The sequence below is a fragment of the Gadus macrocephalus genome, chromosome 4 (assembly GCF_031168955.1).
Source record: "Gadus macrocephalus chromosome 4, ASM3116895v1".
NCBI lineage: Eukaryota > Metazoa > Chordata > Actinopteri > Gadiformes > Gadidae > Gadus > Gadus macrocephalus.
Window position 1 is genome coordinate 28685016 of NC_082385.1, and position 17573 is coordinate 28702588.

The window sequence follows — 17573 nt, forward strand, 5'->3', positions numbered from 1 at the left end:
CCGTGCTTCCGTAAATTTACGGAAGGAGTCGCTAGTGTTTTACGTACGGGCATGAATTCATTTACGGACAAAAGGTGTTAGGTCTTGTTCGCGAGTGAGGGTACTATGGAGCGTGAGATTGGCCGGGGAATCGGAGCAGCGGAGGCGGTATTGCGTTGCGCTTTACCGCACCGGTGCGCTTTACCGCACCGTTGTAACGAAAAGAGAGCTGAGCCGCAAGGCAAAGCTCACGATCTACCGGCCGATCTTCGTTCCTATCCTCACCTATGGTCATGAGGGCTGGGTGATGACCGAAACGACGAGATCGCGGGTACAAGAGGCAGAGAGAGGAGTTTTCTCAGAAGGGTGGCTGGCGTCTCCCTTGGGGATAGGGTGAGAAGCTCAGCCATCCGTGAGGAACTCGGATTAGAGCCGCTGCTCCTTTACTTAGAAAGGAGTCAGCTGAGGTGGTTCGGGCATCTGGTAAGCATGCCCACTGGGCGCCTTCCTTGGGAGGTGTTTCAGGCACGTCCAGTGGGGAGGAGACCTCGGGGAAGACCCAGGACTAGGTGGAGAGATTATATCTCAACACTGACCTGGGAACGCCTCGGGATCCCCCCGTCAGAGTTGGTCAATGTGGCCCGGGAAAGGGAAGTCTGGGGCCCCCTGCTTGAGCTGCTCCCCCCGCGACCCGACCCCGGATAAGCGGACGAAAATGAGATGAGACAAAAGATGTGGGAGCGTATGATAATGGCCGTTTTTAGGAGACCGGTACTTTGGAACATGAGGATCGACATATACAGAGATAAAAACAAAACCAACCAGGCTTGGAAAGAGATCGGAGTTTGTCCTGCCAGGTGCTTACAAGATTTGTGAAAAACATAAAAACTTTCATACGGTATCTCCGTAAAACGACGGCGAAAGTTAAATTATTTGAACGTATATTACGGACATACCGGACAGAAATTTTACGGAGGGGAGGAGTCTCGGAGGAAAAACTGACTTTACGGAGAATCACATAGGAATGAATGGACTTTCGGTCGGAGACGGTTGGATCGCATACGAGAATGTACGTATGTGGAAACGAGGCGTTAGGGATCATTATTTCCGAAAGGGGGGAAAAAACAATTTTCAGTTTGACTACCAATCAGATTGAAGAACCCATTCGAGGCTAAAGCATTCGAGCATTCGAGGCTATTGCCCCGGATCGCTGTGCTGTCAAAATATATATATATAATAATAATAATGATGAAAATAGCTCTGTAGAGTATCCTTCTTTCAGGTTAAATTACCAGCAGCCACAGATGCAGAATTGTAGCGAGGGAAAACCACAACATTCTGGCGTGTCCATATATGGGCAGATTTAGAGTAATTTGTTACAAAATGTTGCAAATTCAACGTCGGTATTCTTTCTTCTCTGTGCACAGCGCATCTCGTCGTTATTGCTGTGTTGTGCTGCCAGCCTTTTAGTGAGATCAGAGAGTGTTGAGAAGGACAGCAATAAAATATCTTTGGTGAGATGGATATAAGAAGAGAGACCCGCAGTGAATTCAACCCGGTCCACTTGACATCGGGTAGGTGCATGACAGTGGTACCGTAACACTTCCATAGCCCGGGCTTTTATCTGTTTCTATCACTGAACTTTAGAACAAAACTGTTGCTCAGCAAAGATGGGAAATACTATCAATTGTATTATTGAAACCAGTATGAATATTAGTAACCATGGTTACCAGGCAATCGAATAACGCACGCACGCACGCACGCACGCACTAGAGAGAGAGAAGCGCCGCCTCGCTGACCCCCCATAACCCGACCCCCGGGAGGAGGTCCTGTGTGTGTCTATAACTTACACAGAGACGCTGAGGAGACGGCCCCCGACCCCCTTAAGAATGTGTTGAGCAGCCTCCAATCCCCCGGTAGCCCCCGTACAAACAACCCCCTTAATGCTGGTAGCCCCCGTAACCCCCATACCCATACCCCCACCCCCGGGAGGAGGTCCTCCTCGGTGAAGGAGGAGCAGAAGGTGTGGAGGTGTGTCAGTGTGTCTGAGGACCCTCCTCCACCTGGGGACACTCTGTAGAAGGACAGAGAGCCAGCAGGCCGGTCCAGATACACTCCTACTCTGGTGGAGCCAGCGGGGCGGAGAAGCAGGGCTGCCTGTCTACCGTTGTACCGGGCATAGTAACGATCATCAGAACAATAAAGAACCCAGGACTTGTTGTTCCGTCCAAGCTCGCTGTCACCACCCGCTCCTCTCCTTGTGATTCCTCTGTATGTCACTCCTATATCAACCCGTCCTTCCCACTCTACCTCCCAGTAACAGCGGCCAGTCAGAGCCTCTCTACCCAACACCTGGAGCTGGGAGTCAAATCTCTCTGGGTGATCCGGATACGACTGGCCCGCTCCAACCAGCGTCACCTTCCTGTTGTCCTCAGACAGAGAGAGGAATCTGTGGGCCGTGTTGGGGTCCAGTGTGAGGTCACAGGCATCTGAGGGAGAACCAGACATGATGAGCTGCTGAACCGCTCTTCATCCTCATCCCCCCCCTCCCCCTCAGCCCCCCCCTCAGCCCCATCACCCCCCCTCCCCCTCCCCCTCAGCCCCTTCATCCCCCTCCCCTCCCCCGTACCCCTCCCCCTCAGCCCCCCCCTCACCCTCACCCCTCCCCCTCAGCCCCTTCATCCCCCCTCCCCCTCCCCCTCACCGCCCCCCTCAGCCCCTTCATCCCCCCTCACCCTCCCCCTCAGCCCCCCCTCAGCCCGATCACCCCCCCTCAATGTAACAATGTAATACCTGCTGGGTTTTATACAAGCAGGTTTAACTGTGATTGTGGACAGTATTAATATACGTAAGATACATGATGTCAGCCATCATCTTCATTCCCAGTAGGAAGTGATCTCACTTCCTGCTGTGTGGATGGACTTTCCATCTCAATAGTGAGTGTGTGAGGTAATGAATCAAACAGACACTTACATCTCTGTGGAGCTGTTTTCAGCGTCCACACTCCACCGTGCTCCACACTGGGGGGGAATCAAAGTGAGAGCAGCATGTTGGAACATTCACCTTCATCATCTGCTGTCTCATCACGTTCTACACAACATAAGTGACAGCTGCCTCTTCAAACCACTTCATCTAGCAGCGGCATGAATCCTTGTAGGAGACTTTGTCCCTGAGCGCTGAGCTGTCCTCTCCATACCTGAGAGTGTCCAGTCTCAAGCGTGGATCCTCCAGTCCAGCAGAGAGCAGCGCAGCTCCAGAGTCTCCTGGGTGATTGTAGCTCATGTCCAGCTCTCTCAGGTGGGAGGGGTTGGAACTCAGAGCTGAGGCCAGAGAAGCACAGCCTTCCTGTGTGACCAGGCAGCCAGACAAGCTACACACACACACACACACACACACACACACACACACACACACACACACACACACACACACACACACACACACACACACACACACACACACACACACACACACACACACACACACACACCATTTATTGTATCTGGTTGAGAGCAGTTTGTACTAAAGTAACCACATTTATAAAGTGTATTCAATACATTTGGAGGATAAGCTTTATTGATATTTCATGGAGACAAAACTGTGTCACCCTGAGAGTCTGAGAACAGGAAAAGGAAGTGGGGAGATGACATCATCACAGACAGCAGAAGTTCCATCACTTGGATGTTAAACAGGGTCTTAAACAAATGCTCCTTTCTCAATAGCTACATCTCAATGAGATATTGTGCAGTTAGAGCATGGTTTCTCAACGGGGGCGGTACCGCCCCCTGGGGGGCGTTCGCACAACCTAGGGGGGCGCTGGGACAGTGATTCCATTTTTGGGGGGAGATTTTAAACTTTCATTGTTTTTATTTTTTTTGGGTGAATAAACGCTGATTAACGTAACCCAAGTTCGCGGGTTAGCAGTTCAATAACAAACACAACACAATCAAACATGGCCGATAGCAAGAAAAAAATATCAATTTAGTTTCATAGACCGTTTTCCCCCTTCCTCATGTTGTTCAGTTCCAGCTGCTCTGAGCGTAGTCTCCACGAAAAGACTGTTGCATTTCAAACACAAAATATATAGGCCTAATTAGGCCTCTGCGCGCAATCTGTCTTTGCGGTGTCCGCGTTGCCCGGGACGCGGTGCCCGTGGTTCCCGGGCCATGAATGAATGTTCAATCCAACCATTTCTTCCTCAACTCTTCTTTCTTGGCCAATAGGTAGGTAGGTAGGTAGGTAGGTCTCTGCCTGCCTGCCTGCCTGCCTGTCTGCCTGCCTGCCTGCCTGCCTGCCTGCCTGCCTGCCTGCCTGCCTGCCTGCCTGCCTGCCTGCCTGCCTGCCTGCCTGCCTGCCTAGATATAGTTTTTATCTTCTGTTAACACACTTTATATCACTGCATTTAGTAGAGCGTGTGCCTCCTTGTGTCAGGGCTCCCTCTAGAGGTGGAATCAATCAATTGAATCCTGAATCTACATTTGCTCTTTGCTGATTATCACACACACACACACAGACGCACACACACACACACACACACACACACACACACACACACACACACACACACACACACACACACACACACACACACACACACACACACACACACACACGTACTTACACAGACAGACACACACACACGCACGCACGCATGCGCACACACACACATACACACACACACAAACACACACACACACACACACACACACACACTATAACACACACAATCAATTCAAAATTTCCCGACTTGTAAACATAAGTATTGATTTAGTCTTATAACAACGACACGGCCCGTTTTCATTGTCTGTTTGAAACTCCTACCTCTCCTCTCTGGAGGGGCGTCCATCTTGAAGGTTAGGAGGTATACCCATCGAGTGGTCACTCTTCATGGAGACACAGCTGGGTCCAGGAGAGTCTGCTCTCTTCTGCTGCTCTGGGCTTCAACACATGCACAGCTCTCAGACTAATGATGGAGTCATCACTGCTGGGCTCTGAGATGGACAACAGTCACAGACAGAGAGATCCTCTTCTTACCTCTTAGCTTTGCTCCGGCGGCCATGTTCCCCAGACAGAGCGGTCTTAGAGGTAGGACCCCCCTCCCGTCTCTCCTCATCCATAGTAGACTGGAGACCTGGACACAAACGCGACTCCATAAAGTTTCTACGGCCACTCAGTGTTTATTCTCTGCTTTTATATGAGCTGCGTATTTCCGGTCAAAGGGGGCTGTTGTGTCTGCTCTCTTCGGGCGAGAGGCTACGAGTAATGCTCTCAGATATAGAGAAGGGCCTACACTACTGCAGAATGATGCATGCTCGCAAAGAAAAAGACCCAGTACAAGATGACGTCTAAACACCTTCACTAACCAAGATGGCCGTCGTCCTTTCTAAATAATGTAATCATAATACCGCCCTACAATTATAACAACTGTCCATTCTGTCCTAAGTACCTTTAAAGTCACCATAGGACACTTGTGATTAAGGACAAATCCTAAATCAGAGGAAACATCATTCATTATCATTATTAACGTCACTTGATGCTTGACTCCAGGCTGGAAGGTTCTGGGTTCGATCCCCAATGCCCACAGTCTAACACGTAGCATTCTACAGAGCAGGAATCTTCAATAGCATCTTTGACGAATAACAATGCATCCATACATTTACTAACTGATAACCGACATTAACCCTGCATATCTGGAACAAACCATTTAACCTGATACCCCCACTTAAACCCTACATATCTGGATCAAACCATTGAACCTGATACCCCCACTTAAAACCAACATATCTGGATCAAACCATTTAACCTGATACCCCCACTTAAACCCTACATATCTGGATCAAACCATTTAACCTGATACCCCCACTTAAACCCTACATATCTGGATCAAACCATTTAACCTGATACCCCCACTTAAACCCTACATATCTAGATCAAACCATTGAACCTGATACCCCCACTTAAACCCTGCATATCTGGATGAAACCACTTAACCTGAAACCCCCACAATAACCCTACATATCTGGATCAAACCATTTAACCTAATACCCCAACTATAACCCTAAATATCTGGATCAAACCATTTGCCCCCAAAGAAGAAAGATTGTCTCCACATTGAAGTTTGAAATGCATAAGCCTCACATTGGGCCCTATCTTGCACCCAGCGCAATTGACTTTCTACACCAATTCATGTATCGTTGCTAGTTTGCACCTGGCGCTAAGCTGATTTCCCTCCGCAGCATACTCTCGCCCCTAAACTTGCGCCCTGAGAGGCGTGTCGGCAAAAAGCAGAGCCGTGTTTTGGCGCAAATGATACATGGTGCTATCTTACAGATCGATTAAGCAGTTGCGCAAATGACTGCAAGAATTGTGCCCTAGCGTGCGATAGTGGATAGCACAGTTGGTGTTGCTATTTTGACGTACCTAGGGAGGTCGAAACTGTAACATAAGCTTACACACACATAGGCTATACAGAGCACAGACATGCAAACAATTAGCCTAATTTAAAGATCATGATGTCATAGATTGTTCATGTGTGTGAAACTGCATAGAAATAGCAAGTCGATTGTGGGAAAAAAGAAAAATCCATAGGGGCTGCATGTTGGGCTGGGCGAGATGGACCAAAACTCATGTCTCAATGTTTTTTGTTCGAATGGCGATATACGATATTATAACTATATTTTGAACATAACTGGTAAAATGTGTAGTTTTTACTCTGCGCCACAAGTATTCACCATCATCCATTTATTTAGGTTTAAGTTAAGTTTTTGCCTCAACAAGGCACAGCTGTGCTTTAACAACATCATTATCGGGAAAATAAGCCCCGACGGGGCGATCAGGGCTTCGCTCTGAAGGGGCTTATTTTCGATAATGACGGCGACGTTCTACATCATCCCGCTTATTACACGGCTACTTGCCTCAACGAAAAAATAACTTCATGGTGTGTCTTTTTACAATTTATTAGTAACCAGCATTCGTAGTGTTGATCAGCAGAGAAGTAGTCCGCCAAAGACGGTCACGTCGCTTAGCAACCGAAGACGCTGGGGTTGACAAGTTACCGGAATGCTGCAAAAAATCTTTTGTTTTCCATGTCAATTATAATTAGCAACGGTGAATTATCAAATATAATTTTTTATTAATTAAAAAAGCCGAGAGCAGGAAAGGTCTGACGCTAACCGTCTCGTAGTTGGAGGCAAGAGAGTAAACGTGCTCCAATAGTGCGAGATAAAAATAAAGCACATTCGTTTGAATGACTTCAGCTTGTGTGTGCCCACACACACATAAAAACACACATATTACACGCAACCAGACTCGTTCACTACTGCACTAAACTCAAGGGCGTAGGTTTGGTCTGAGCTTTGGTAGGGACAGTACCCAGACACCCCCCCCGCACACACACACACACACACACACACACACACACGCACACGCACACGCACACGCACACGCACACGCACACACACACACACACACACACACACACACACACACACACACACACACACTTGGGTAGAGGTGTTGCTGCCTTGTCTAGACAGAGACAACGCAGCGATATCAACATGAGTAGTTCTAGCTGGAGAAGGGCATGTGTTCATTCTATTGAAGTCTACGCAATACTATTGTACAGCCTACTATTTTTGGTTTTTATAATTGCCATTTCACTATTTTCCTCAAATTCATGCGCTGAATAGTGACCTGGTTGTGCGTGCGCGCGTGCGTGCGTGCGTCTGTCTGTCTGTTGGGTTAGCTGGATTATACAAGATGTAGCAGGCAAGTGAAATTTAGCCTGGTTAACCTTGACCTATGCTTCTTTAAATACACCAAGTTCTGTGATGATTGACTCAAGTTAACCCCGCCTTTAGTCACCTATCATTGATTGGGCTAATTGACGTCCGCCATTTTGTTACAGGTTCTGTGTTTCCTAGGCACATTTGCTCAACATGAGGAGGAACAAATGTCTACAGGATTTCATGACTGTGGAAGAAAAATGTCAGATAATATGTCCATTCAAAGTCTGCATTTTCAGTTAATTGATATAGCTCCCCCTATCGCCCGATCGGGGTACAATTTGGAGAGGTTGCATTTTCAGTTAATTGTTTTACCGCTCCCAATAGCCCGACATGGATACAATTTGGCGGGGTCCATCATGACCCATGTGCCTTTGACTACATCAACTTTGATGAGGATTTGTTTAAGTTAACCTTGCCTTTTGGCATTAAGTTAACTTTAAATGATTTTGAGCCTCTAGCAGCCATGTTGTTTTGTCAATCAACTTCATTTTACTCGAGCAGTTGGAACTTTGGTCTCCAACAGCCACTAAGTTGGTCCCGCTCAAATCAAACATTCCTTCTATGAACTGTGGTGATTTTAGTCACAGGCCACGCCCATTTCAATGCCACGCTCTAATTGAAAATATGTTGACTCTTTCCTGTTCAGAATTTGATTCTGAACAACTTTTGTATTGGACTCAAGATCATAAGAGTCCAATTTGATGTTGATATAAGCATTTCAGTCTTTATGCGTTCTAAACCACACCCTTTTTAGAAGTCAATGGCTCCTGGGCGCTTTAGTTTTATTATTGCACAGACTTCGCTTAATGTCAGATTGAAGACATTGGTCCATTATAGATGATAGGTGCTAAAGTACTTTTTTCTAAGTAAAGAACCCTAGAATCCTTAAGGATTTTAGTCATTTTGGCATATTTGTTCACCATGAGGATATGCATGTGTTAACAAAAGATCATGACTCTAAGTCAAAGCGGTTATTTGATATGTTTGTTCAAAGTTTGCATTTTTGGACTGTTACTATAGCGCCACCGTTCGGCCAATCAGTGTAATATTTATTCTCTCGATCATCAGACAGATCCCGCCATGCAGAGCGGGTTTTATAAAAAGACAAAGACAATCGACACACAGGCAGGTCAAGTTCCGCCTACTGACGATGTACCACTCAACAAAAATATGGATTTAGTTTTACCCCTTTAGAAATGGGTGTGAGGGGTTAAGGTGAGGGTTACCAAACTATAAAAGGGATCCTGTCAAACTAGCAATAACACTATTGAGCCAAGGAATACAGCAGCACTAAATAAAACCCCTACCTCTCAAAAAAAGTAAGTCGTATTCCATACAAATGCAATCCCGAGTGGATGATAATGAATCCCTGGATCCCAGGGGATTAAAGAACAAAGAAGCTCCCCTCTTTTCAAAACAAAGCTGGCAGAGACAGTTCTTTAAAAAGTAGATTCATGGTAACAACTCACCCACACCAGCAAGAGAAGAGATCAGACCCAGGTTGGAGCATAAGTGTTGGTCCCTCTTCTTCATACTATCAATCATCGCTTGACTTGCTCCCTCCCCTTTCCCCATCACCATGTCGATCAGACGACGTGCTCGGTCCACTTTGCTCTTCTGGTCCTCAATCACGGAGTCCTTTTCCTCAGTACTAAACACCTTCTGCTGCCAAAGGTCATCCAGGAGACCTTTCATAACTGGGTCTGAAACTCCCTTCACAAATTTAGAACGGATCCTTTGAAGCTCCCCTGGAAGAGAAATCAAAAGGCAATATGAAATGACAATGAGCAAACACGATACTTGATTCATTAAACTTGTCTTTATTGGGGTAAAGATAAAACCGTTTATTGCACCAACTTGTTCACTCACAACATACAAAATGTCCTTAAAACGAACAACCTTGATAGTTCATTACAACCTTTATCTAATTCAGATCAATTATTCAACTTGAGGTCACGTGACTACAAGGCGTGGCACAGTAACTTCCTCTGCAAGTTATAGACCTTAACACCTTTATTGTTGCTCTAAATATTTGTAAACACACTCCAAGATTATTATTTCTTATGTCAGCAATTCCTCTTAAATTCCCTCTTTACTGGTTCAAAGAAATGAATAAATTATTCTCCGATTTCTTTTGGAGCAATAAAAAAAACAAGAATCAGCTACAAAAGATTATCCAGATCGAGGAAAAGAGGTGGATTGGGAGTCCAAGATGTTGATTCTTCGCCCTGATCGCCCTGATCGGGGCGATCAGGGCTTCGCTCTGAAGGGGCTTATTTTCGATAATGACGGCGACGTTCTACATCATCCCGCTTATTACACGGCTACTTGCCTCAACGAAAAAATAACTTCATGGTGTGTCTTTTTACAATTTATTAGTAACCAGCATTCGTAGTGTTGATCAGCAGAGAAGTAGTCCGCCAAAGACGGTCACGTCGCTTAGCAACCGAAGACGCTGGGGTTGACAAGTTACCGGAATGCTGCAAAAAATCTTTTGTTTTCCATGTCAATTATAATTAGCAACGGTGAATTATTAAATATAATTTTTTATTAATTAAAAAAGCCGAGAGCAGGAAAGGTCTGACGCTAACCGTCTCGTAGTTGGAGGCAAGAGAGTAAACGTGCTCCAATAGTGCGAGATAAAAATAAAGCACATTCGTTTGAATGACTTCAGCTTGTGTGTGCCCACACACACATAAAACACACATATTACACACAACCAGACTCGTTCACTACTGCACTAAACTCAAGGGCGTAGGTTTGGTCTGAGCTTTGGTAGGGACAGTACCCAGACACCCCCCCCGCACACACACACACACACACACACACACACACACACACACACACACACACACACACACACACACACACACACACACACACACGCACACACTTGGATAGAGGTGTTGCTGCCTTGTCTAGACAGAGACAACGCAGTGATATCAACATGAGTAGTTCTAGCTGGAGAAGGGCATGTGTTCATTCTATTGAAGTCTACGCAATACTATTGTACAGCCTACTATTTTTGGTTTTTATAATTGCCATTTCACTATTTTCCTCAAATTCATGCGCTGAATAGTGACCTGGTTGTGCGTGCGCGCGTGCGTGCGTGCGTCTGTCTGTCTGTTGGGTTAGCTGGATTATACAAGATGTAGCAGGCAAGTGAAATTTAGCCTGGTTAACCTTGACCTATGCCTCTTTAAATACACCAAGTTCTGTGATGATTGACTCAAGTTAACCCCGCCTTTAGTCACCTATCATTGATTGGGCTAATTGACGTCCGCCATTTTGTTACAGGTTCTGTGTTTCCTAGGCACATTTGCTCAACATGAGGAGGAACAAATGTCTACAGGATTTCATGACTGTGGAAGAAAAATGTCAGATAATATGTCCATTCAAAGTCTGCATTTTCAGTTAATTGATATAGCTCCCCCTATCGCCCGATCGGGGTACAATTTGGAGAGGTTGCATTTTCAGTTAATTGTTTTACCGCTCCCAATAGCCCGACATGGATACAATTTGGCAGGGTCCATCATGACCCATGTGCCTTTGACTACATCAACTTTGATGAGGATTTGTTGAAGTTAACCTTGCCTTTTGGCATTAAGTTAACTTTAAATGATTTTGAGCCTCTAGCAGCCATGTTGTTTTGTCAATCAACTTCATTTTACTCGAGCAGTTGGAACTTTGGTCTCCAACAGCCACTAAGTTGGTCCCGCTCAAATCAAACATTCCTTCTATGAACTGTGGTGATTTTAGTCACAGGCCACGCCCATTTCAATGCCACGCTCTAATTGAAAATATGTTGACTCTTTCCTGTTCAGAATTTGATTCTGAACAACTTTTGTATTGGACTCAAGATCATAAGAGTCCAATTTGATGTTGATATAAGCATTTCAGTCTTTATGCGTTCTAAACCACACCCTTTTTAGAAGTCAATGGCTCCTGGGCGCTTTAGTTTTATTATTGCACAGACTTCGCTTAATGTCAGATTGAAGACATTGGTCCATTATAGATGATAGGTGCTAAAGTACTTTTTTCTAAGTAAAGAACCCTAGAATCCTTAAGGATTTTAGTCATTTGGGCATATTTGTTCACCATGAGGATATGCATGTGTTAACAAAAGATCATGACTCTAAGTCAAAGCGGTTATTTGATATGTTTGTTCAAAGTTTGCATTTTTGGACTGTTACTATAGCGCCAATCAGTGTAATATTTATTCTCTCGATCATCAGACAGATCCCGCCATGCAGAGCGGGTTTTATAAAAAGACAAAGACAATCGACACACAGGCAGGTCAAGTTTCGCCTACTGACGATGTACCACTCAACAAAAATATGGATTTAGTTTTACCCCTTTAGAAATGGGTGTGAGGGGTTAAGGTGAGGGTTACCAAACTATAAAAGGGATCCTGTCAAACTAGCAATAACACCATTGAGCCAAGGAATACAGCAGCACTAAATAAAACCCCTACCTCTCAAAAAAAGTAAGTCGTATTCCATACAAATGCAATCCCGAGTGGATGATAATGAATCCCTGGATCCCAGGGGATTAAAGAACAAAGAAGCTCCCCTCTTTTCAAAACAAAGCTGGCAGAGACAGTTCTTTAAAAAGTAGATTCATGGTAACAACTCACCCACACCAGCAAGAGAAGAGATCAGACCCAGGTTGGAGCATAAGTGTTGGTCCCTCTTCTTCATACTATCAATCATCGCTTGACTTGCTCCCTCCCCTTTCCCCATCACCATGTCGATCAGACGACGTGCTCGGTCCACTTTGCTCTTCTGGTCCTCAATCACGGAGTCCTTTTCCTCAGTACTAAACACCTTCTGCTGCCAAAGGTCATCCAGGAGACCTTTCATAACTGGGTCTGAAACTCCCTTCACAAATTTAGAACGGATCCTTCGAAGCTCCCCTGGAAGAGAAATCAAAAGGCAATATGAAATGACAATGAGCAAACACGATACTTGATTCATTAAACTTGTCTTTATTGGGGTAAAGATAAAACCGTTTATTGCACCAACTTGTTCACTCACAACATACAAAATGTCCTTAAAACGAACAACCTTGATAGTTCATTACAACCTTTATCTAATTCAGATCAATTATTCAACTTGAGGTCACGTGACTACAAGGCGTGGCACAGTAACTTCCTCTGCAAGTTATAGACCTTAACACCTTTATTGTTGCTCTAAATATTTGTAAACACACTCCAAGATTATTATTTCTTGTGTCAGCAATTCCTCTTAAATTCCCCTATTTACTGGTTCAAAGAAATGAATAAATTAGTGAATTAATGAATAAAATTTTCTTTTGGAGCAATAAAAAAAACAAGAATCAGCTACAAAAGATTATCCAGATCGAGGCAAAGAGGTGGATTGGGAGTCCAAGATGTTGATTCTTATTATCTTGCTTATAATGCTAGGTTTCCTTTGTTGTGGGCCTATACAGGCCAGAGTGAGTTAGGGAGTTGAAAATGGGTTGAGGAAACAATTTTAACCAACCAAGACAAATCTTTCTCCCTCACCGCCATATGGTAATACCCCAAAACCAATTTGAAAATAGTCAATCCTCTTATTAAATTTTCCTGTGAGGTAAAACAAATAATACATAAGCGTCTCCCTTTCAATGGAGCATACTTACCTTCATGCCCTATTTGGAGTAACACCTATTAAAAGCGGGTGGAAAACATTAACAAACATATCATGGCAACATAGAGGTATTTATCAAGTGGGTCAGAGAGTTAAACCATTTAACCTGATACCTCCAACTTGACCCTCCATGTCTGGATCAAACCATTTAACCTAATTCCCCCACAATTACCCTTCATATCTGGATCAAACCATTTAACCTTATAGCCCCAGTGCCCAACATATCCCTATATGTCTGAACTAAACCATTGATATACCCACAATAACCCTACATATCTGGATCAAACCTTTTAACCTGATACCCCCACAATAACCCTTCATAGCTGGATCAAACCTTTTATCCTGATACCCCACAATAACCCCCTCATATCTGGATCAAACCATTTAACCTGATACCCCCACAATAACCCTTCATATCTGGATCAAACCATTTAACCTGATAACCCTACATATCTGGATCAATACCACCGCAATAACCCTACATACTGTATCGGGATCAAACCATTTAACCCCCAAGAGGAAAGATATCTCCACATTGAAGTTACAAAGTTAAAATTTAGTCAGAACAGAAGAAATAATATTCTCATACTGTTATTAAAATTAGAAATTCTCCCGTTGTTAGGGCCAATTTATTCTTAGTTTTATTTTATTGAAAATGACCTCCCCCTTCTGGCACTTTTATGTTGGTTTGAGATGCCTCCTGGAACTCAAGATAGGTAGACAGGATGTGAGGCCAGTTAGGGGACCGCATTAGGAAAACGCTCCAGGCAGGGCATCTACATAGATATCATACCGAAACTTTACCAAATAACGTGAGTTAAAAGTGATCCTGATTCGATTACCTTTTCCGAAAGAACACGCACCTCTGTCATCAAATTAAGAGTCCCTTACCGCCCCACAGTGTGTCGGCCAGTTCCTCCTGGTTCATCTCCAGCTCTGTTTGATGCTGTCCAGACTGAGCACTGGTAACCTTTGACCTCTCCTGGTGTCTGTGGAAAACATACACAGACACACACACCAAAAATGTAAAAAAGCATGATTTTTGCATTTAAAAGCAGTAAGTCTAAGAGGGGGGGGGGGGGGGGGCTCTAAAAAACTATAAGCACTCCTCATTTTCAAACCTGTCTAGGGGTTGGGAACCACTGACCCTACAGTCTTATTTTGAAAAGCACTTCATCTTCATCTTCTTAGCAGGAAACCGGTGGATTGCTTGCTCCGGGTAGGAAATGAGTCCATAGCCCAAGTGAAGGAGTTCAAGTACCTCGGGGTCTTGTTCGCGAGTGAGGGTAATATGGAGCGTGAGATTGGCCGGAGAATCGGAGTAGCGGGGGCGGTATTGCGTTCGCTTTACCGCACCGTTGTGACGAAAAGAGAGCTGAGCCGCAAGGCAAAGCTCTCGATCTACCGGTCGATCTTCGTTCCCATCCTCACCTATGGTCATGAGGGCTGGGTGATGACCGAAAGGACGAGATCGCGGGTACAAGCGGCTGAGATGAGTTTTCTCAGAAGGGTGGCTGGCGTCTCCCTTAGGGATATGGTGAGAAGCTCAGCCATCCGTGAGGAACTCGGATTAGAGCCGCTGCTCCTTTACTTAGAAAGGAGTCAGCTGAGGTGGTTCGGGCATCTGGCAAGGATGCCCACTGGGCGCCTCCCTTGGGAGGTGTTTCAGGCACGTTCAGTGCGGAGGACACCTCGGGGAAGACCCAGGACTAGGTGGAGAGATTATATCTCAACACTGGCCTGGGAACGCCTCGGGATCCCCCCGTCAGAGCTGGTCAATGTGGCCCGGGAAAGGGAAGTCTGGGGCCCCCTGCTTGAGCTGCTCCCCCCTGACCCGACCCCGGATAAGCGGATGAAGATGAGGATGAGGATGAGGATCATCCACTGTGGCGGTTTTAGTTGACTCCTCCGCTCCTGAATAACAGATCCAGCACCGGAGACGTCTTGCTCGCAATCGCAAAACCCGCGACCGACCCTCGCTGTTCAGGCATCAGACCCGACCAGCGCCCGCGTCCGACACAGTACGTTATATTTCACCCCGTCAATCGTTGGGTACCCGAACCCGTGCAGGACTCTGGCCGAGATAACCCTCACCACTACAAGTCTTTAATTTTTGTGGAAGAACCAGAGAAGTCCGAGAACCCAACGCAGTCCATCATTCATAACATCGTCCCAAGGCGCACACAGTTTTTGGCTGTGATATTATAGATTAGAGTGAACGCTGATTGGCTGTTACGTTACGTCCCTCAGAGAGTGAACGCTGATTGGCTGTTATGTTACGTCCCTCACTGGCTGAACGCTGATTGGCTGTTATTTTACGTCCCTCGCTGGGTGAACGCTGATTGGCTGTTATGTTACGTCCCTCAGAGAGTGAACAGCCATCAAAAAGTCACTGTGCCTTTTCTCGGTCAAGAAGGAACAAAATTTGAAATTTGTGTGACAATTTGTTTACATATATGACCCACTTTCAATACAGATTAATGTCTACACCGGTGTAATTCTCGTTTAATAAAATGTATAATTTTACGTACTAATTTTACATTTCCCCTTTGCATCTCCGTTACTCGCTACAAAATAAAAGCTGAATAAATTAGAACTATCATGTTGTTGGAAGTTAGAACAGCAGGTTTGGCCAATCAATGGTCGTCCTAGCGAGATTGCTGACGTTGATTGACAAGCGCTCTCAACCTACCACAGTTCAATTTTGTTCAGACTCCAGCAGCGTGTTGCCAGATTGGCAGGTTTTCTCCCCCGTTTCAATAACGTTAGTATTAAGGGGGGTGGGAGAAGGGCACCTGTCCAATACTAATTTGGGGCGAAGGAGGGCCTTCAGAATTGTCACTCAATCCTCCACGCAAGTTGTGAGGATATTTGATTCAAGACTTATAAGTCGAGCTGGCATTGACTGGTCATAGTTCTTGTACGATTATTTCGAGTTGAAGTTCTACAAAAAATGTAATGTTAATGTAATGTTAATTTTAACGTTGTTTGATTTTAGCTCATGTACCGAACATACATTTTCTGTGGCTGTGTCCAGGCACACAGAGCGGGCGTGCGTGCGTGTGTGTTTGTCTGTGTCTGTGTGTGTTTGTGTGTACGTTAGCTAAATGGTTAATATTGCTAGAACGCCTTATCATCGAATGAAATCAAAGTTCAAATTAAAAATTAAACGATGATGTCAATTAAGAACAGGGTCGTTACTGTAAGCGAGGAGGGAGGATTGAGAGGATTGGGAGGAACGACCCCGTGTATTGATGTTATAGTTTATGCATTTTGAAAGTTCCAATACATCTGAAATCTGAAAACATTTGTCGATTTGCTATTTTTATCAACAGTATTTACTTGTACTTTTACTTTGAATACTTAAGTACATATAATATCAGAAAAATACTTTTGATACTTAAGTACAATTAATATCAGGTACTTCAAGACTTTTACTCAAGTAGAATTCTATTGGGTGACTTTTACTTTTACCAGAATCATTTTCTGGTAAGATATCACTTTCTCAAGTAGGGCTTTCGGGTACTTTCTTCCCGACTGACAGTGTTTGCTACCTGAGACCACAGGTGGAACAGCTACAAGCCAGGCAGGCATTGAGTGAAGTTTGAACAAATAAGTTAAGTGAGGCATAGATTGGTCCCTCTTCATGGAGACACAGCTGGGTACAGGGGAGTCTGCTCTCTCCTGCTGGACTCTTCAAGGGAAACAAAGATTTCTGGATGTAGGATAGACACTGTATTTCTATAATTTCTGATAAATCCTTACCTTTGTCTATGCATTGGCTTCTCCTTCTTCTTCTTCTTCTTCCTCTTTGTGAACAGGTTACGTATGCTATTCATGCTGCATGCACAGCTGGGTCCAGGGGAGTCTGCTCTCTGCTGCTGCTCTGGGCTTCAACACACACACACAGCTGTTACTAAGACTAATGATGGAGTCATGATGTATCACTGCTTTGCTCTGAGATGGACAACAGACACAGACAGAGAGATCCTCTTCTTACCTCTTAGCTTTGCTCTGGCGGCCATGTTCCCCAGACAGAGCGGTCTTAGAGGTCGGACCCCCCTCCTCTCTCTCCTCATCCATTGTAGACTGGAGACCTGGACACAAACACAACTCCATAAGGTTTCTACGGCCACTCAGTGTTTATTCTCTGCTT

The 17573-nt window shown here is 45.0% G+C and overlaps 1 protein-coding gene across 1 annotated transcript in view; it reads right to left on the reverse strand.

Moving 5' to 3' along the window:
- LOC132455170 (NACHT, LRR and PYD domains-containing protein 6-like) overlaps window positions 1-17573 on the reverse strand; it is a 113583-nt gene extending 96010 nt beyond the window's left edge. Inside the window, exons 1-6 of the mRNA XM_060048935.1 lie at window positions 17418-17573; window positions 17183-17308; window positions 14309-14406; window positions 9236-9514; window positions 5014-5110; window positions 4801-4917 (exon numbers count right to left, since the gene is read on the reverse strand). Of these exons, the coding sequence (XP_059904918.1) occupies window positions 4801-4917; window positions 5014-5110; window positions 9236-9514; window positions 14309-14406; window positions 17183-17308; window positions 17418-17536 (836 nt within the window). The 5' untranslated portion in view covers window positions 17537-17573. The remainder of the gene's footprint in view (window positions 1-4800; window positions 4918-5013; window positions 5111-9235; window positions 9515-14308; window positions 14407-17182; window positions 17309-17417) is intronic.